Raw genomic sequence first — 21,532 nt, 5'->3', positions numbered from 1 at the left:
GGAGAAGGGGGGTGGGGGTGGGGGGCGGTGGAAAGAAGTCCCAGCCGACTACAGTTCCCAGCAGACACCGCGGCGGCCCCTTCCCCCAAGTGCGGCCCCTCTCCGCCGGGGCTGATGGAAAATGTAGTCCCAGACCCGGGGCAGGCCGGTTGAATGGTGTGCCTGTGTCTGTGTGTTTGGAGGGGACTGAGCCCCAGAGCTTCGCAGGCTCCCTCGGGGAGCCCCGGCGTCTCCTCGTCTCTGCAGACTCTTGGGTTCCGGGGACTCGGTTCAGTTGGATGCTGGGGACCCCCTTGGCTCCCCCAGCACCGTGGGGGTACCCCCATGCTCTGCCCGCGGCCCCCAGCCCCGCTCCGACCCTCGGCGGGCGGCCTGCCCCTTTAAGAGTGGCCCCGCTGACATCACGGCGGGGGGGGGGGGGTGGGCTGGCCCGGCTCCCGGCTCCGCGGCGGCTGCAGGACCCGGCTCCGCTCTGCGCCCGCCTGCTGCTCTGGGGACCCCGGCCCGGGACGCCCCCTCCCGCCTCCTGCAGCCGCCCAGACCCCAGGCTCCGCCCCAGGCCTGGCCAGAGCCCCAGTCCTCCTCAGGGGAGCCCCAGGATTGCCCCCGCGCTCTCTCCTTCTCAGGGTCTCTCTCTCTCTCCCCCCTGTCTCTCTGTCTCTCTCTCTCTGCCTCTTTCCCTAGCTCAAGGTCTCTGGGTCTCAGCATCTCTCAGCCCAGGGCCTCTGAGCGTCTTCCTGTCTCTTTCTGTCTCTGTCTCTCTGGCCTCTCCACTTCCAGAGCCCCGGAATCTCTGAGCCTGAGGGCAGAGGGGGTCTTAGAGCTGATCCTGTCTCTCCTTTCCTCTCTCTCTCTCTGTCTCTTCTAGGCCGTCTCTGTGTCTCCCCTGGTCCCCAGACCTGCGAGTCTCAGCATCTCTCAGCCTCGAGGTCTCCGTGTGTCCCGGACCCTCGGCCCCGTCTCTCTGCCTCTCTGTGCGCCCCTGCCCCTCTCGGGCTCTCTGCCTCTGTTTCTATTCTCTCTCCCTCCCTGCCTCCCCCATTCTCAAGGCCCAGCTCCCTCCCTCCCTGCAGCCTCCCCCTCCCTTCCCGCCCCTCCCCTCCTCCGCAGTAGCCAATGAGCGGCCGCCGGTCCCAGCTCCCGGCGCCGTCCGCCGAGTGAGGCCGCGGGCGCGGGGGGTGGGGGGTGGGAGGCCGGGAGGGGGCCGGGACGCCGGGCTCCGGGGCGGGGGCGGGGGGCGCGGGCACCGGCGACCCCGGTGGCGGCGGCGGCGGCCGGGGGAAGCCGCGGGGCCGGTCATGCGGCTGCGGGGCCCGCGGCCCGGAGCGTCCGCCCAGCCCTGAGCGAGGTGAGCGCGAGGGGAGGGTCCTGGAAGGAGTGGGGGGTCCCCTTGAGGTGGCTGGGAGCTAGGGGTTGGGGCTAAAAGGGCCCTGAAGGGACCTGGGGTGTGGGATTCTGGCGGTCCGGACGCCCGAGTTCGGGAGGCAATGAGGGGTGGGGGGACATCGGGCCTAGGGAATCCGGGAGGACAGGGTCCGAGGGTCCTGGAGTGGGGCAACTGTACTCTTAATGTCCGAGTCTTAGAGACCGTGGGCCCTGAGGAGGGTGCAGGCCAGGTCCTTGAGGGAGGCCGTCCTGGATGAGGGGGGAGGGCCCGGGCCCGGTGAGAGCAGGATGTGAGTCTGAGAAGGGGTCCCCACGAACGGGGAATACGTTCCTCAAGAGATTGGAGGGAGACGGAGTTTGGACTTGGGGCTTGGAGAATGGGACCCCTGGGATCCGAGGGATCCTGAATCCAGAAGAGGCTGCGATACAGAAGGATAAGAAGGTGGCTCCAGGCCTGGGGGAGGGTCCCAAAGGAAAAAGGGCTAGAGGAGAATGAGATCTGGGCAGGCCACTTGGAGTCAGGAGGAATCAGAGCACAGCAGGAGGGGGTTTCTGAGGGGAAGTGAGAAGGGTGTCAGTGGGCAAGGTCCCAGCTGAGAGTCCAAGGAGTCATGGCGGGTGGGGGGAGCTGAGGTCAGCTACCTGGGACTCAGGCAGTCAGGGTGACTGGGGTTTTGATGCTTGTTTCTGAGCTGAGTGGACTGGAAGGGGAGCAAGTAGCTGGCGGTTAAGCCCCGGAGCGTCGGGATGGGGGATGGGAGGAAAAGCTGGACAGAGCTCTGCCAGACTTGCATCCCTGACTCCTCCAGGAGGCTGGGGGTGGGTGAGGGCTCTGGGTGCTGAGATGGGGGGTGGGCGGTGATGAAAGTTGTCTGATTCCAAGATCCTTATTGGCATGGGGCAGAGTTTCAAGGCTCCAAGAATTCTGATTAAAGAAAGCGGGGTCTCAAGTCTTGGCTGCATTGAACGGGGGGGGGGGGGGGGTGGGCAGAGAGAGAGGGAGACACAAAATCCGAAGCAGGCTCCAGGCTCTGAGCCATCAGCCCAGAGCCCGACGCGGGGCTCGAACTCATGGACCGCGAGATCGTGACCTGAGTTGAAGTAGGACGCTTGACTGAGCCACCCAGGCGCCCCTTCACCTTCCTAGTTTAAAAAGATGGTGGGGATCCCGGGTATTCAGGGACGCAGAGATCCCTGGATGAAATAGGATGGGAATCCCAAGTTGAGTCCCCCCAAATCATGGGATTGTGTGGTGCAGGGGAAAGTTCTTGGCTGGGGGATGGGGGGACAAGAGTGGAAAGTATGGGATTATGAGCTCCCTAGCTCGAAACTCCAGCTCCCCAACTGGAATTTGGAAGGCCACAGCTATGAACTGGAGATCTCTCATGTTTTGAGGCTCCAGCGTTAGAGGGATCAGAATTTCAGGTTGGATGTGTAATTGGAAGTCCTAACATTGGAAGTTAGAATCTGGAATCTCTGGTAGGGAATTTGGGGACCTTGTGATGGCACATGAAGGGGGAATCATGGACTTCCTGATTTGGGGGTTTAGGGTTCAGAGCACTGATCCCTAGTTTGAAAGATGGTCTAGGGTACTCTGGCTAGGGTGCTGAATTGAGGGGGTGGGCGGGTCCCAGCTCATGGTTTTGACATTCTGGAATCTCTAGCCAAAATCCAGGCTCCAGGTCTCTGAGTCCCAGTGTTCTGGGATCCAGCAGCTTGAGATGGAGCCCCAGCATCCCAGGTGAACCTGCTTGGATCTGGGATGGGGGGGATTAGGGTTCTGGAATCTTACCTCTGAGTCATGGGCCACGATCTCAGATTGAGGTATCAGATTGAGTTATCAAATTGAGGTCAAGGCACAGGAACAGAGTCAGAAGGTCATGGGGTCAAGGTCCTGGTGTCAGAATTGGGTATTAAATGTCAAGAGAAGAGTCCAAGTGTTTTAACTTGGGCAGGAGCCTCTGCTCAAGGTCTTGGTTAGTGGGTCCTTGGTTAGTGGGACCCTTACTTAGGGTTCTTCTTGTTAGTGACCCACTTGGGGGGTTTCTGGTAACTATTCAGAAACAGACTCCAAGAGAAAAGGGTTAAGGTACCACGAGTCAGGATTGGGGAGATATGCCTGGTTCTTATGTTGGAATGCCTGGTCAGTGTAAGTTTGAGTCATGGGACCAGGCTCAAGGTTAAGGATTCTGGTGGGGGGCTCGGGAAAGGGCCTAAGGTTAGGGTTGGAGGGCCTGGTTCTGGCATTGAGAATATGGGAGTTGAGCTTCTAGTCAGAGTCATGATATTTGGGACCCAGGTCCAGACACATGGTTGGAGCTAAGGTCCAATCTCTGGATCTGGGCTGAAGGGTTACAGTTGAAAATCTTATTCTGGGGCTGGCGATCTGGTGTGGGGCCTCTCATCAGGATCCAGAACACAAGTGTCACGTGTGGGAAGGCCAGGCCTGGGGTTGAAGGTCAACAGTTGATGTCACTGGTTCCCATCCAGAAACGGGGTCATGGATTAGGGCACAGAGGTCAGAGCCTGGGTCCAGTGTCCAGGTGTTTGCTTGGGGTTGGGGAATCTAGTTAGCCCCACCAGGGCTCTCCAGGACACCAGCTTTCTGTCTCTCACTCAGGCCCCGCAGGGCGCCCCCCGCCGCTGACGATGAGTCATTGCAGCAGCCGCGCCCTGACCCTGCTGAGCAGCGTGTTCGGTGCGTGTGGCCTGCTGCTCGTGGGCATCGCGGTCAGCACTGATTACTGGCTGTACATGGAAGAGGGAACGGTGCTGCCACAGAACCAGACCACGGAGGTCAAGATGGCCCTGCACGCAGGCCTCTGGCGGGTCTGCTTCTTTGCAGGTACGGACCTCACCTGCCGTCCATTCAACTGCCCCTGCCTTGCCTGGGACCCGAGAGCCCTTACCTGTACTTCTATCCCTTGGGTTCCAGAAGTCCAGAAACTGGTCCTGTTTTTCTCCTGGAGACCCGACCTCTAGCCCTTTATGTCCTGGATCTGAGAGCCCCATGCTCACACAATTCCAGGGTCCCCAATCCCTGGAGAGTCCATCAGTCCTTGTCTCCTGGACAGTTCCAGTGTTGAATGGGCAGAATAAAAACCCTGCCTCTCCGGAACTCAGGAGCCTCTCATCCAGCTTTACCTTCTTGTCTTCCCCCCCTCCAGGCCGGGAGAAGGGTCGCTGTGTGGCCTCGGAGTATTTCCTCGAACCGGAGATCAACTTGGTGACGGAAAACACGGAGAATATTCTGAGTGAGGGGAAGCGGGGGCGGGGGGCAGGCAAAGGGGGGCAGGATCACAGGGAGAGTCCTGGGAGAAAGGGCAGCACCAGGGAAGGGGTGGGGTGGAAGGGAAGGAGTGGAAGCTTGAAAGAAGGCAGAGGCTGGATGAAGAGAACCGTCCAGGTTGATGGGGCGGGGCCTGAGCAGTGGGTGGAGTCAACAGGAATGGGTGGGGCCAAACCAAAAGGGGTGGGGCCTGGGCTAAGGAATGGGGCCAGCAGTGGAGGTATGGGAAAGGGGAGGAGCCACAAAGGGGGTGGGGATGGTGGGAGTGGAGAGTTAGGGGGAATGGGAAGGTGTCACCCCCCCCCCCCAGAGTCTCCCCTCACCCCCTGTCTCTCCCTTTACCCCTCTCTCAGAGACGGTGCGCACAGCCACCCCCTTCCCCATGGTCAGTCTCTTCCTAGTGTTCACGGCCTTCGTCATCAGTAACATCGGCCACATCCGCCCACAGAGGACCATTCTGGCCTTCGTTTCTGGTATCTTCTTCATCCTCTCGGGTGAGCCCAAGGAAAGGACTTAGGGGCTGGGGGACTGTTGCTGGTTCCAGGAACCTGTGGTCTCTCTTCCACTAAGAAAGCCGCTTCCTTGCTGCGTGATCTGGAGGGGTTGCAGAACCTCTCTGAGCCCCCACTTTCCTTCTCTGTGAAATGGAAATCACAGCACCCATTTCACAGCTTGTTGGGAGGACCAAATCATAGCGAATGTTTATGGGGTGCTAATTAGGTATGGGGCTCTGTTCTGATGCTCTCCACAACCCTGTGAGGTAAATGCTATCAACAGCCCCATTTTACAGATGCAGAAACAAATGATCAGAGAGATGAAGTAATTTGCTCAGGCCCATACGACCAGTGACACAGAGCTGGGACTCAGCCTCACACCTTGCGCCTCCAGAGGCTGTGTTTTTTAACCACTCCCGATATTTTAGCAGTTAACATATCATAAGGCTCTTTATTTCCTGTGCAACATTGTATTCGAAAATTTTTCAAATAGAAAAGTGGAAAGGATTTTGGAATGAACACCCATGGACGGACCCACCACTTAGAGTCAACTGTTACCCTATTACTAGACTTGCTTTGCCCCGTATCTGTCCATCTATCTATATTTCTATCCATCCATGAATCTACCTTTATTTCTTTATGCAGTTCAAAGAAAAGTGTCCATAAATCTCACCCAAAGTATTTCACCATGCACATCATTAGCTACATTTCAATATTTGTTTGTTTCTTCTTTTGAGACATGAGGATCTTTTGCACAAGTGATCTCACACCTTTTCCATCACATCTTTGCCAGGGAGTGTTATTATTAGCACTCACTTGATAAAATGGGGGCACTGAGGCCCACAGTTGTGCAGGGAGTTGCCCAAGACGCATAAACTGGTGCTGGGGGACCGAGTGTCCTGAGCTCCCCTGCAGAGTTCTGTCTTAGGTGTTACCCTCCTCCAATGTCAGCACTGCATGGTCCATTTCAGTCCATCTCAGCTCAGTTCAGCCCAGGTCAACTCAGCCCTAACACATTTAACTCATCAATCTGGTCCAACTAACCCCAGTGTATTTTGACTCAGTTCTTCAACTTGGCTCAGATTCATTCAACATAATTTAGTTACACTCCATTCGGGTCCTTCTAATTCAGTTGATATTTTATGAACAAAGCCTGCATACGTCTCATTTCCATTCTGTCCCCTGGGTCCTGCACTTGGATCCCTCTGTAGTGTTGGCTCCACAGATAGTTGAAGATGGATGTTTGGGTACCCCCAATCTCCTCCCTGCTCCTCAGCCAGCTTTCTCCAGGACAAACCTCCCCCCTGCCTCCAACCTAACCTGAAGAGACGTTTTCCAAAGAAACCAGGGTGCAACCTGCCTGTAAACTTGAATCGCAGCATGTGGAGCCAGACACTGAGCTAAAATAAGGCACATAGAATATCACCATCCCAGAGCGTCAGAGCCGAAAGGGCTCATCGTTTTTCATATGGAAAAATAGTGTCCTAGAGAGAGAGAGGAAGTGGGGCAAGGGTAGTCGCTTTTATTCAATCTACCCAAAACACTAGAAGGAAAATCCCATTGTTTGCTGTTCACAGAAGGGGTAGCGTAGCCCAGTGACACAGTAGTCGGTTAGCATAGAGGGTGTTCTCCTCCCAAAACCCAGGTTCATGCTCCTGTGGTGCCCCAGGACCTGACTTCCCAAGATCAGGCTGAGGATCAATGGTGCCGTCATGGCTGGAGGTCAGGCCTCTGATGTACCAACAGAGCAATTTGGGGAGATTGAAGACTGCTTCCTAAAGCCCTTCCTTGAGTTCATTTCACAAAATACGGCCTATGGTCATGTGCTTTCAAGGTTTTGGGGTGTAGTGACCGACAGTTCATACTGCTGTGAACCTAGAAAACCCTGCATTCAAATTCTTCCCCTTAACTTCATGGGCTACAGTATGGAATTGCTGAGAGGAAATATCTTTTTTTTTTTAATGTTTTTATTTTTATTTATTTATTTTTTTTTTTTAATTTTTTTTTTCAACGTTTTTTATTTATTTTTGGGACAGAGAGAGACAGAGCATGAACGGGGGAGGGGCAGAGAGAGAGGGAGACACAGAATCTGAAACAGGCTCCAGGCTCCGAGCCATCAGCCCAGAGCCTGACGCGGGGCTCGAACTCACGGACCGCGAGATCTGACCTGGCTGAAGTCGGACGCTTAACCGACTGCGCCACCCAGGCGCCCCTTTATTTTTATTTTTGAAGGAGAAAGAGACAGAGTGTGAGCAGGGGAGGGGTAGAGAGAGTGGGAGACACAGAATCCAAAGCAGGCTCCAGGTTCTGAGCTGTCAGCACGGAGCCTGACATGGGGCTGGAACCCACAAACTGTGAGATCATGACCTGAGCTGAAGTCAGACACTTAACTGACTGAGCCACCCAGGCACCCCTTTAAAAAAATGTGTTTTTTTTTTTAATTTTTTTTAACGTTTATTTATTTTTGAGACAGAGAGAGACAGAGCATGAACGGGGGAGGGGCAGAGAGAGAGGGAGACACAGAATCGGAAGCAGGCTCCAGGCTCTGGGCCATCAGCCCAGAGCCCGCCGCAGGGCTCGAACTCACGGACCGCGAGATCGTGACCTGAGCTGAAGTCGGACGCTTAACCGACTGAGCCACCCAGGCGCCCCTAAAAAAATGTTTTTAAGTTGATTTATTTTGAGAGAGAGAGCATGCAAGTGGGGGAAGGGCAGAGAGAAAGAATCCCAAGCAGGCTCCACACTGTCAGCCCATGGGGCTCGAACTCATGAAACCATGAGATCATGACCTGAGCTAAAACCAAGAGTCAGACGCTTAACCGACTGAGCCACCCAGGTGTCTGGAGAAGACAAATCTTAGGGAATACCAAACCCATGTAGGGCCAAATGGTACCTATTTCAGGCTTTGTGAGCCATAGGGTTGTGGTGTCAAAACAACCAGAGGTGCAGCGGTGGGCATGGCTGTGTCCCAGCGATACTATTTATAGATCTTGACATTTGAGCTCCATGTAATTTTCACGAGCCATGAAATATTCTTCTTGTTTTGTTTTGTTTTGTTTTGTTTTTCTCACCATTTAACAATGGAAAAACCATGCTTAGCTCACAAACCATACAAAAACAAGTGTTGGAGCAAACGGTAGTTTGCTGACCCCTGGTCCAGATCATAGATGTGAAGGGCAACCATACATATATACATACATGGTACTAATCACAGCAACAGCCAAAATAATAAGCACTTCATGGAGTGCCATGGTTTGGGGAAGTCTTAAGTGCTTTATGCAGGTTATTTCATTTTCTTTACCTCGTAAGGCAGATGCCACTGTGATTCTCATTCTCCAGGTGAGGAAACAGAAGCACTCACAGGTGACCTTGCTCCATAGTGGAAGCAGGATCCCCCACCCAAGCTTTCACTATGGCACTGTATTGCCCCACCAAAATGAAAAATCACACACAAAAAATGGGGCACCTGGTTGGCTCAGTCAGTAGAGCATGGGACCCTTGATCTTGGGGTGAGTTTGAGCCCCATGTTGGGTGTAGAGATTACTCAAAAAAAATAAGAAAATAAAAAATAAAAAGCTTTTTAAAAAAATCATAAAAATTAAAGAGATTTAAAAGTAGAGGAAAGGATGGAAACAGTACCAGCTTCTTAGATCCTAGAACAGAATAATCTAGTCTATCTGCCTCATGTTCCCAGTGAGGAAACCAAGACTTGGAGAGAGAGACAGGAGTTAGTTGCCCAAGGGCTGGTAAATGGTGGGTTTGGCATTCAATTCTGGATAAAGTGGTGGGAGATTTGGGGCAGGGGAGGGATTGGGTCACACCTGGGTGCTAAGCATCTTTCAGGGAGCATGTTGGGAATGGACTAGTAGGGGGAAAAGAAAAGAAATTGGCAAACCAAGGAGGAAGCTTATGCAGTGGTTTGGGCAAGAGCAGCTGGGGCCTGAGCTGGGCTAGGGATGGAAAGCTAAAGGCAACAGGATGACTTTGACAGAGAAGTAGATCGACAGAAGAATCAATAGAACCAGATGACTGACTCGATATGGTTGGTGAGAGAAGCAGGGAGGAGGATGGAATGTCATTGATTTTCTTTTTCCAGGTCATAAGAAGCATGCTTCCCATGCAAAGCCCATATTAACCCCTGACCCGCAACATGCATCTACTCATTCATTTGCTCATCAAACATTTACCCAGACATCCTACATGCCAGGTCCTGAACAGAGCACTGAAGATGTGGCTGAATCCTAAGTGAGAGCTCACATGCAGTCAGTTACAAAACAGCCCCAATTACCCAGCAAATCAAAACTACACACTTGCTTAAATCCCTTCAATGCTCAGTGGATTCCCATTGCACTTAGAATACATCCAAACTCCCCATGCTAGCCTACAAGGTTTTCCATGATTTGGCTACTGCTCAGATCTCTGACCTCATTTCCTAACCCACTAACACTCTCTTCATTGCTTACAACCTCAGCCACACTGGCCTCCTTCTATTCCTTGAAAATGCTCATCTCAGTCCCATATGAGGACTTTGCACTCATTATCCCTTCATGCTTGGAAGTCTCTTCCTCCTGGTACTCAAAGGGCTTGAACTTTCTCCCTTCAGAGTTTGTCTCCCTGACAACAGTATGTAATATTGCCTCACCCCCACTATACTATGTACCACATTGCAAACTTTATATTTGTTTCATCACACTTATTGCTATTGTCATCTTATTTGCTTCCTGCCTCCTACCAGAATGTACCCTCCAGAATACATGGACACTTACAAACATTCTCTCATTTGTGTCTGCAAAGCCTAGATGAGTTTCTGGTACAAACTACACATTGAAATATTTGTATGAAGGATGAATGATAAGGACAGCTTAAGGCATTCTGGGAAAGGGGAAGATGTATTAACTTGGTACTGTAGGGTGGTGGAGGGTGGTGGTGGAGTGACCTGGGAGGGCTTCCAAGAGGAGGTGACATCTGAATAGATGAAGCTGAAAGGGCGAGGGGGAATTTTTCAAATGAAGAAAGAATAGTGCCTTCTACGGTGGTGGAATTCACAGCAGGTGTTAATGCCCTAGAAAGCATCTAAGGCAGAGGTAGACTCATGTGCAGCTCTCCATGGTCCTGAAACCGTATTGTTCTAAGGCCGGGTTGTTTCTATTCAGCTTGGAATGTAGGTGATTCTTGCCTAGGGTGATATTCTGAACCAGATGTGGGGCGAGGTGGGGGGGGGGGATGTAGTGGGAGTTGGATCACAGAGAAAGGAAGTGGGGAGGGAAGGAGGGAGAAAGAGAAGAAAGGAGAAAAAAAGGGGAAAGATTATTTTTGGAGAACCAGAGCCACTACAAAATATCCAGGAAGTAGAAAGAATGATGAGAATAACTTTTGCTATTGTTTTTACATGATTTTTAATTACTAAAAACAAAAAAAAGCAAAAAAAAAAGCCACAAAAAATTCTCTCTCTTTGGAAATATTTGTTTATTTGTTTCCTTATCAACCTTTGTTCCTGACTTGCCTTATGCAGAATGTCTGTTGTTTAGAACTGTAATCTAAAACGGAATCAAGGTGGTTAGCAGGAGTCAGATCGCAGAATCTGGGATGTCAGGCTGAGGAATGAAAAACTGTGCACAACAGGGAGCCAAGGAAGAATTTTGACAAGAGAAGGCTAGAGTTTGTATGGGTTTTAGAAAGAACCAGTACCTAAAGCAGGGAGATAGGGGTTTAAGGGCAATGGTATAAGCATTGACAATAAACCTTAACTGGGCCAGAGGATTTGTGGTTACAAGAAGGTTTTTTTTTGTTTGTTTGTTGTTTTGAGAGAGAGAGAGAGAGAGAGAGAGAGAGAGAGAGAGCAGGGGAAAGGGGCAGAGGGAGAGAGAGAGAATCTCAAGCAGGTTCCACACTAAGCGCACAGCCCAACACAGGGCTCTATCCCATGACCCCGGGGCCATGACCTGAGCTGAAATCAAGAATATGGGGCCCCTGGGGGCCCCTGGGTGGTTCAGTCGGTTAAGCAGCTGACTTCGACTCAGGTCATGATCTCGCGGTCCGTGAGTTCAAGCCCCGCGTCGGGCTCTATGCTGACAGCTCGGAGCCTGGAGCCTGTTTTGGATTCTGTGTCTCCCTCTCTCTGACCCTCCTCCATTCATGCTCTGTCTCCCCCTGTCTCAAAAATAAATAAACGTTAAAAAAAAAAAAAAGAATATGGGGCACCTGGGTGGCTCAGTCGGTCAAGCATCCGACTTCAGCTCAGGCCATGATCTCACTTTTGTGAGTCCGGACCCCACATTGGGCTCTGTGCTGACAGCTCAGAGCCTGGAGCCAGCTTTGGATTCTGTGTCTCCCTCTCTCTCTGCCCATCCACTGCTCTCTCTCTCTCTCTTTTAAAAATAAATAAATGTGGGGCGCCTGGGTGGCGCAGTCGGTTAAGCGTCCGACTTCAGCCAGGTCACGATCTCACGGTCCGTGAGTTCGAGCCCCGCGTCAGGCTCTGGGCTGATGGCTCAGAGCCTGGAGCCTGTTTCCGATTCTGTGTCTCCCTCTCTCTCTGTCCCTCCCCCGTTCATGCTCTGTCTCTCTCTGTCCCAAAAACAAATAAACGTTGAAAAAAAAAAATAAAAATAAAAATAAATAAATGTAAAAAAAAAAAAAAGAATTGGATGCTCAACCAACTGAGACACCCAGTTACCCCACAAGAAGGGGTTTTGATTTATGAGAGATTCAGGAAGTAAAATGGACATAACTTGATGACTGAGAATCTTTGGTGGATGAGAGAGAGAGAGAGAGAGAGAGAGAGAGAGAGAGAGAGAGAGAGAGAGTAAAATCAGGATGACTCCCCTGGTACCTGACTAGGGTACTAGGGACATGCGTACTTGAGTGAGTGTGGATTGTAGGATTCCTTTGCTATTTCTTTTCTTTAAGCCTGGTCATCTTTCTGGATCTATCTTGGATGCTTTTCCACCACACTTTGTGGGCCCACTCTTCTTGAATACCAAAATTATGGAATTCTAGAAATTGAAAGTGCTATGGATGTTCAGAGCAAGGAAAAGTTAATTCCTAGAGGAAATGGAGAAATGGGGGGATTTAGCGTGCATTCAAAAAAAGAAAGCAACTAATGAGCTTTGCTAGAAGCTCGAGTTGCTTGGCAAGTATACTCATCCATTCAACTGGTATTTATTATTGTGCTACATGATAGCGATGCAAACAGGAACAAGGTAGTCTAGTTCCAAGCATCCCAGTGGGGGAGATGTATGGTGGAAACAATTACAGATACAAATTACATGTTAGGTAGTAATCAGAGTGACAAAAAAATAGGACAGGGGAAGGAGAGTAATGGGGGGCATTATCTCAATCACTCCAATCTTTTTTAGATGTTATTTTTTGAGAGAAAGAGAGAGAGAGAGAGAGAGCGCATGAGCGGGGGAGGTGCAGACAGAGAGGGAGACATAGAATCTGAAGCAGGCTCCAGGCTCTGAGCTATCAGAATGGAGCCCAATGAGGGGCTTGAACCCACCAGCCATGAGATCATGACCTGAGCTGAAGTTGGACGCTTAACCAACTGAGCCACCTAGGCGCCTCACTCCAATTTTTTTTAGTTTATGCATTTATTTTGAGAGGGCAGGGGCAGAGAGAGAAGGAGAGGGAGAATCCCAAGCAGGCTCCCCACTGTCAGCCCAGAGCCTGATGTGGGGCTCAATCCCACAACCGTCAGATCATGACCTAAGCCAAAATTAAGAGTCCAATGCTTAACTTACTGAGCCACCCAGTTGCCCCAATCCGTCCAATTTTTTAATGAAAACTTTGAAATCAATAGAAGAGTGCAATGAGCATTGTATACTTTCCTCCACCTGAATCCTGCACTTTTCTGATGTTTTGCCATATTCTTTCTCTTTTTTTCCACCCTCCTCTTTTTCTCCCCTCTCCCCATGCTTTTCTGGGACGTTACCATTTATTTATTTTTTTTTAACATTTATTTATTTTTGAGACAGAAAGAGACGGAGCATGAATGGGGGAGGGGCAGAGAGAGGGAGACACAGAATCGGAAGCAGCCTCCAGGCTCCGAGCCATCAGCCCAGAGCCCGACGCGGGGCTCGAACTCACGGACCTCGAGATTGTGACCTGAGCTGAAGTCGGACGCTTAACCGACTGAGCCACCCAGGCGCCCCGACATTACCATTTAAAATTAAGTTATGGACATCACAATAGTTCATCTCTAAACACTGTAGGATGCATCTCTTAAGAGGAAGGGCATTCTACTACACCACCATTATCATACCAAGAAATCTTCCAGTAATGCCATAATATAATTTATTCCATTCGCAGACTGTCCCATTGTTTCAAGAATGCCTTTTATAGCTCCCCTCCCCAAACCAGGATTCAAGCTTGGTTCACACACAGCATTTAGTTCACGTCTCTTTTACTCTAGACTAGTTCCCCCACTATTTTTTTTTTTACAACACTGACTTCTAAAATGTACTTCATTATAAAAATACAGAAAGAATAGTATAAATAAGTGAAATCCCGTGTATCCTTCCCTCAGCTTCAAAAAGTTACCAACATATGGCGAATCTTTTTTTAGTCCCACGGCCGTATCTCCCTTCTGCACTTCACTACGTTATTTTAAGGCCAGCCTCTGCCATTAAATCATTTTTACCCACAAATATTTCAGTATATCTCGGAGAAGTAAGTACTTTGTTATTTAACATAGCCATCATGCCCAAACAATTAAGAATAGCTGCTTAATATCATTTAATATCTACTCAGGGTTCTCCTTCCCCACATATCTCATAAATAACTGCCTTTTTACAGTTAGTTTGTTGCAAATCAGGATTCAAATTCCACCTGTGCATTTAGCTGATAGATCTCTGAAGCGTCTTTTAATCTATAATAGTCTCTCTCCTATTTTTTCCTTGCCACTTATTTGTTGCTGAAATCTGGTCATGTGTCTTGTAGAATTCCCACCTCCAGGATTTTTCCCGTTGCCCTCTCATGTTGTGTAATATGCTCATTCATCCCTGTGTTTACCTATAAAACTGTTGATCCAATCCAGGTTTATGGGTTTCCGGTGTGTGTGTGTGTGTGTGTGTGTGTGTGTGTGTTTGGCAAAAAAATACTTCAAAGATAGGTGGTGCTGTTTATATCCTACCGCACTGCATCCAGAGACACAATGCCTGGTTGTCTGTCTTTGGGGGGTGTTAAGAATGATCACTGGATGCAGTGTTACTGGCTTGACCCGTATCACTGTCCTTTGGAAGCCTGCTGACCAAGGTGTCAGTTACTATAGAAGGTCCCCGTCTTAGATCTGTTTGATTGTTTTTCCATGGCGTCGTTTGATTTGTTCCTTGTTGCTTGCTTTCTCTGTAAACTGGGAGTCATGTCTACACTAGAGGCTTTATTAGATCCAGGTTAAAAATGTTTGGCAAGCAGATACAGAGGAGTGCTGCGTTCGTATGTCCCATCACTTCGGGTGGTGAATAATGTCAGGTCGTTCCCCATGACGGGAACAAAGTTTGAAACTTTGGTAAAGGTAATGGTCATCAGGGCTGTTCATTGAAAAGGGAGTTTCCTCTTTCTAATGAATAAGTGATTTCCCGGGTGATACTTTGGTACCTTGGGGAGGAAAAATCCTGTTTTGGAATACCTAGTTTGTTGAATTTCTTTTTGTTGTTCTGGAAAAAAATTTCAACCTACGGAAAAATTAGCCAAAAATAATGCAGTAAACTCACATATACCCTTCCGGTGGACCAAATTTTAATGTTTTGCCATGTTCTCTCTCTCTTTCTATCCATATTGTATCTGAGATATATATATATAAACCTAAATATATGTATACACTTGAACATAAGTAGCAAACACCTCACCCCTAAATACTTCAGCAAGTATCTCCTAAAAACAAGTGTATCCATTCCCTTTTCTTTCATTTTTAATGTTTTTATTTATTTTTGAAAGAGAGAGAGAGAGAGAGACAGATCATGAGCAGTGGAGGGGCAGAGGGAGAGGGAGACACAGAATCCAAAGCAGGTTCTAGGCTCTGAGCTGTCAGCTCAGACCCTGATGCAGGGCTTGAACCCACAAACCGTGAGATCATGACCTGAGCTGAATTGGACGCTTAACCGACTGAGCCACCCAGGCGCCCCTCCATTCCCTTTTCTAACCACAGTACAATAATCAAATTCAGGAAGTTTAACATTTATACAATATTATAGCTAAAACACCATCCATATTCAAATTTCACCAATGGTCCCAATGCTGTCTTTTGTAGTCATTTCTGCCCCCTCTCATCCCAATTCAGTTTGCAATCTAGGAGCATACGTTGTATATCCCCATCCTGTCTCTTTCGTTGCCTTTCATCTTTTATATAGTTCCTGTGCCTTTTTAAAGAAGAAATATCTTTCATGTTGACTTTTTTTGAAGAGCTCAGCCAGTTGTCTAGTGGAATGGCCACAGTTTCCTTAGGAGTGGATTCAGGTTACACATTTCCAGCAGGAAGGCCACGTAAATGGAGTTGTGGCACGCTCACATCAGGAGGTAATGGTGTCAGTCAACTCCACTATTGGTGATGTTCGTTTTGGTCACTTGCTTGAGATGGTATGTTAAGTTCCTTTATGATAAAAGAAGCTTTTATTTTTTTTATTTATTTATTTTTGAGAGAGAGAGAGAGAGAGAGAGAGAGAGAGAGATGAGTGAGTGGGAGAGGAAGAAGAGAGAAGAGAAGGAGACACAGAATCCAAAGCAGGCTCCAGGCTCTGAGCTGTCCAATGCGGGACACGAATCCACGAACCTCGAGATCATGACCTGAGCCAATCTCACAATCCCTCAGTCATGAGATCATGGTCCATGAGTTCAAGCCCTGCGTGGGGCTCCGTGGTGACAGCTCAGAGCCTGGAGCTTGCTTTGGATTCTGTGTCTCCCTCTCTCTCTGACCCTCCCCCCCCAAAAAAAAATAAACATTAACTTTTTAATGTTAATTTATTTTTGAGAGAGAGACAGAGTGCTAGCAGGGGAGGGGCAGAGAGAGAGGGAGACACAGAATCCAAAGCAGCTGTCAACACAGAGCCTGACACAGGGCTCAAACCCATAAACTGTGAGATCGTGTCCTGAGCTGAAGTCAAATGCTCAACTGACTGAGCCACCCAGATACCCCAAGAACCCTCTTCATTTTTAAAAATATTTATTTATTCTAGAGAGAGAGAGAGCACTAATGGGAGAGAAGCAGAGAGAGGAGGAACAGAGGATCCAAAGTGAGCTTGGCACTGACAGCAAAGAGCCCAATGTGGGGCTCGAACTTACAAACCATGAGATCATGACCTGAGCCAAAGTCAGACATGTAACCACCCAGGTGCCCCAGGAACTCTCTTCAGACTAGTCCCTGCATCCTTTTCTGATATGTCCCCATCATTTTTTTTTTTTTTTTGCATATTTCTTTGCTTTATGGCACAATTACACTTTTATTGCCTCTCCCCCAGGCTTCAAATTAGCTACTTCTTCTGGAAGCCCTAGCTTATTATTTAGTGAGGGATGATATTAGAGACCAAACTCTGGGTGCTTGCTGTGCTCATTGCTGCTGGGGTGTCACTGCTGCTAGGATGCTTCAGGGCACAAAGTGGGGAATCATGTGCTTGTAAAACAGGAGTTTTATACTGACGCCCCAGGGTTCTTCCTTACCTCACCCCATTCTTATCTGTGTCTTCCTTTCTTCCAAATGAAAAATTCCAGCTCCCTAAATATCAGTATATTTGAACATTTGCTCAACCCTACACTGCTTAAGAACTGCTACCTCTAGACCACTGCCCCCCAAATCCACTAAGGTTCAAGATTTCTCTGCAGATCTTTTGTCTTTAGAGTGAAATATATAATCAAAGTACCGTATTCAAAAGTCACTTGGAATAATACTTTTACTCCTTCCTGTGGTTGTGCTACTCGTTTGATACAAACTTAGCTTCATTTATTTTTGTTTGTATCCAATTTTAGGTTTTTCTCCATCCTTGTTGATTTCATCTTTTGAACATATAAAACATTAGCATTGTTCCAAGGGTCCAGATCATGCAAAAATCAGCAACGCCACTTTTCTCTCATCCCTTCCTTCCTCTTCTCCCTTATCTCCTGCAGGCGATCAGCCTCGTTTTTTGTTTTCCTTACCATGTCTCTTTTTGCAAAAATAAACAGATGCACATATGCATTTTATGTACTTTTTTTTTTCCTTAAAAGCTAGCATTCTGTATACTCGTAGATTCTTCTGCGCATTACTCTTTCTTGTTGTTGTTGTTGTTAAGCTGAGTGACAGTGTCTGGAACTCTCACTGAATGGCACACCAGTTCATAGAGACCATCCTCATTCTCATTTCACAGTGGCACAGTCGTCTGCTCTGGGATGTGTTACAATGTATCCCACTCATCCTCTCTGTAAGTTCATCTAGGTCATTTCCATTGTTTTGCAGTTATGAGTAATGTGGTGAATTAACATGTGCATATGCGCTTTTGTGTGGTTGGACAGATAGCTTCAGGGTAAATTCTTATGCGTGAGATGGCTGAGTTAAAGGACAGATACATGTGTGGTTTTGTTAGATTTGGCCAGATTCCCCTCCACAGGGCCTGGGCCATTTTACACTCCCACTAGCAACACGTAAGAGCTGCCGTTTCCCCAGCTTCACCAAAAGAACATGTTGTGAAGGTTATTAACTTTTGGTGACCTGATGGTTGAGAAACAGTATCTCTTCACGGTTCCCATTTCTTCTATTCTGAGTAAAGGAGCATTTTTAAAAATGTTTATTTATTTTGAGAGAGAGAGACAGAGAGAGAGAGAGCAGGGGAGGGGCAGAGAGAGAGGGAGAAAGAGAATCCCAGGTAGGCTCTGCACGGTCAGCACAGAGCCCGATGCAGGGGTCCATCTCATGAACCCATGAGATCATGACCTGAGCCAAAACCAAGAGTTGGATGCTTAACCGAATGAGCCACCCAGGCACCCCAAGAGCATTTTTTTTAAACAAGGAGCTCAAAGAAGGGACAAAGGAAGAGAGATGTAAATGAAGTGAAAGAGAGACTTGGAGAAGCCTGGAGGAAGAGTCTTGCAGTTGGAGGGAACAGCAAGAGCAAAGGTCCTGAAACAGAAATAAGCTGGACAAGTTCAAGGCAGGGTGAGACAGTCATGCGATCTAAGTAGAGGGAGCTCAGAGAAACTGACCAGGGATGAGGCTGGTGACACTCAGATCGTGTATGCGTTGCAATTCAGGGGTCAGGAAAGTTTTCCTGTAAAAAGCCAGATATGAATATCCTCAGCTATACAGGCTGTGCTTGCCACTGTGAGTGCGGGCCACACAGGAGCAAAGGGGCGTGGCTGTGCACCAATAAAATTTTATTTATAGACCCTGACATTAGAAATTCATATACTTTTTTCTTAAGTTCACTTATTTATTTTGAGAGAGAGAGAGAGCACAAGCTGGGGAGGGGCAGAGAGAGAGAGAGAGAGAGAGAGAGAGAATCCCAAGTGGCCTCCACGCTGTCAGCACAGAGCCCAACGCGGGGCTTAAACTCAAGAACCGCGACATCATTACCTGAACTGACACCGAGAGTCAGATGCTTAACCGACTGAGCCCCCAGGCCGCCCCTGAAATGCATATACTTTTTGAACTGAGGTATTCTAATTCAGAAAACATAAAGTTGGTATGATTCAGTGGTTTTCGTATATTTGCAAGGTGGTATAATTATCCCTATCACCCGATCTCACAACATTTTCATTACTCCAGAAAGAAACCTCTTACCCTTTAACAACAGTCGGAATCTCCCCTCCACCCCATTCCTTGGCAGCCGCTAATCTACTCTCTGTGTCTACGGATTTGCCTATTTTCAACATCACATATAAATGGAACCCTACAGCACGCATCTGTCTTCCTTCTCTTGAGCTGATTTTCTAAGTTCATCCACGTGGCCGTATATATCAGTATGCCGTTCCTTTTTTTGGCTGAATAATATTCCTTTATACGGCTATACCACATTTTGTTTATCCACTTAGTTGATAGACATTTGGGTTGTTTCCGCTTTTCAGCTATTAAGAATGCTGCTACAAACATTCATGCAAAGTTTTTGTGTGAACATATGTTTCCTATTCTCTTGGGTGGAGATCCCCAGTGGAGGAATCGCTGGGTCATGTGGTAATTCTATCTTTAACACTTTTAGGAACTGCCAACTGAAATTCGCATACTTTTTACATGCCACAAAATATCATTCTTCTTTTGATTTTTTTCCCAACAATTTAATTCTATGAAAGCCATGCTTAGCTAGAAGGGCCATACAAAAACAGGATGTGGGTGGGATTTAGCCCATGGCGCATAGTTGCTTGTTGTTGTTATTATTATTCATACAGTCTCAACCCAGGCCTCATCCTTTAGGACTCAGACAAAGACCATTCTTCCAGGAAGCTTTCCTTGGCTTCCCCTGCCCCTGCCTCTGTCCCTGCCCCTCACCTATGTGGGCTGGTGCCTCTTCTGGACCTAGAGAACTCTGTGTTACTACTTCCCTTACTGTGCATATCACCGTGTATGCCACGACTGACCAATGCCCACATCTGCCTTCCCCAATTGCTCTGTGAGCTCCTGGACAGCAGATTAGGGGAAGAGTGAGGAGAGGAAGTTCATTCATCTCTGCGATCCCTGCACCCAGCCAAGGCCCAGCACAAGGGGCTTCAGAAAAAAAAAAAAAAAAAAAAAAAAAGGAATTTAGTTCAGGACCCAGCAGGGAAGAGAGGGGAGGGGGCAGGAAGGGGCGGCAGTGATATGGGGGAGGGGCTGGGGCTGGAGCAAGGGATTCACTGCTAACGGCCCAAGGGCCCCCTCTGCTCCCCCAGGCCTCTCCTTGGTGGTGGGCTTGGTCCTTTACATTTCCAGCATCAATGACGAGGTCATGAACCGGCCCAGCAGCTCTGAGCAGTATTTCCACTATCGCTACGGGTGGTCTTTTGCCTTCGCCGCTTCCTCCTTCCTACTGAAAGAGGTGATGTCTGCGGGCCCCAGACTTGAATGGAGAGGGCTCTGGGGGGCCCTCATTCCTGGGTCCAGGAGGAAGAGGAAGCTGGGGGTGTAGACTTTGGATTTAAGAGGGAGGTGGCAGCTGAGGGCCTAACCTCTGGGTCCTGGAGGAGGGGTCTGGGAGCTCCCAACTTCTGGGGTCCTGGGGGAGGAGGGGCTGGGAGGCTGGACTCCTGGGTCTGAGCGAGATGGGGGTGGGGGGTCTGGAGTCTTGGGGTCATCGGGAGCTCGGGGTGGGGGGGCCAGCCTCTGGGACTCTGATCATGCGTTGCCACAGGGGGCTGGCGTGATGTCCGTGTACTTGTTCACCAAGCGCTACGCGGAGGAGGAGATGTACCGTCCGCACCCGGCCTTCTACCGCCCGCGACTCAGCGACTGCTCGGACTACTCCGGCCAGTTTCTGCAGCCCGAGGCGTGGCGCCGCGGCCGCAGCCCCTCCGACATCTCCAGCGACGTCTCCATCCAGATGACTCAGAACTACCCTCCAGCCATCAAGTACCCGGACCACCTGCACATCTCCACCTCGCCGTGCTGAGGCCTGCCCCTCGGAGCCCCCCTCTCCTCCTCTCCCTCCTCCTCCTCTTCCTCCTCTTCCTCCTCCTCCTTCTCAGGGGTCTCCAGCCCCACAGCTCCGCACCCTCCCTCCGGGCTTCGGGATGCGTCCCGGAGGACTGCGTGCACGCTACAGCCGCGTCCGCTTCCCGGTGGCCCCGCCCCGCCGCCCTAGCCCCTCCCACTTGCCAAGGGCTCCTCCCCCTACCGGTCCCGTCCACTTGCAGACGGCCCCGCCTCCTCTCCCTGGGGCCCGCCCCTTTCCTCGGGCCCCGCCCCGCCCTCCAGTCTCCTCCCCACCGCTTTCCCTCCTGTGCGCACCCAGCGCGCACCCAGCGCGCAGGGCCCGCGGTGCCCAGCGCCCACCCACCCTGAGCCCCGCAACCCGCCGCCGCCTCGCCGCAGGGGCGCTGGGCTGGAGAGTAGGTTCGGCAGCCACCTGGAATGCCAACCATTCTCTTCTCCCCTGGGCCCCCGACTTCTCTCTTCGCCCGCCCACTCTCATCTCCCGACCTTCCCGGTCCTTGGATGCGGTGGGCGGCCTTCCTGCTGTGCCCGCGGCTGCGGGGTGGAGCGGGGCACTGGACGCCGGGGCGCGGTTAACCTGGCGTTCCCTCCCTCCCCGCCCCCCCACAGTTCTCCGCTCCCCTGGGAGGCCCCGTTCTTCCTCACCGGCTGGGCTCTTCTGGACCTCTTGAAGGTCGCCTGCCTTTTAGGGGGCGCCGTCTAACGGATCTCCTTGCTTTCTCAGCTGCCCTGGGCTTCTTTTTCTTCCTGCTCTTCTTCCTCTTCCTCCACTCTGTC

The 21,532-nt window shown here is 49.9% G+C and overlaps 1 protein-coding gene across 1 annotated transcript; it reads left to right on the top strand.

Moving 5' to 3' along the window:
- The first annotated feature begins 1,306 nt into the window (after positions 1-1,306).
- On the top strand, positions 1,307-20,760 carry CACNG7 (calcium voltage-gated channel auxiliary subunit gamma 7). The gene is made up of 6 exons (XM_042919886.1): positions 1,307-1,348; positions 4,007-4,231; positions 4,554-4,640; positions 5,029-5,169; positions 19,996-20,141; positions 20,454-20,760. The coding sequence occupies exons 2-6, from the start codon at positions 4,036-4,038 to the stop codon at positions 20,709-20,711; spliced, it is 828 nt and encodes a 275-aa protein (XP_042775820.1). The 5' UTR covers positions 1,307-1,348; positions 4,007-4,035; the 3' UTR covers positions 20,712-20,760.
- Positions 20,761-21,532: the final 772 nt, after the last annotated feature.

The sequence above is a fragment of the Panthera leo genome, chromosome E2 (assembly GCF_018350215.1).
Source record: "Panthera leo isolate Ple1 chromosome E2, P.leo_Ple1_pat1.1, whole genome shotgun sequence".
Lineage (NCBI taxonomy): Eukaryota > Metazoa > Chordata > Mammalia > Carnivora > Felidae > Panthera > Panthera leo.
The sequence above is the reverse complement of the archived record's forward strand: the minus strand, read 5'-3'. Positions and strand labels throughout refer to the sequence as shown.

Coding starts and splice junctions, on each gene's coding strand:
- CACNG7 (XM_042919886.1), top strand. CDS start 4,036: ATGAGTCATTGCAGCAGCCGCGCCCTGACCCTGCTGAGCAGCGTGTTC. Junction 4,641..5,028: donor AAACACGGAGAATATTCTGA/GTGAGGGGAAGC, acceptor CCCCTCTCTCAG/AGACGGTGCGCACAGCCACC. Junction 5,170..19,995: donor TATCTTCTTCATCCTCTCGG/GTGAGCCCAAGG, acceptor CTGCTCCCCCAG/GCCTCTCCTTGGTGGTGGGC.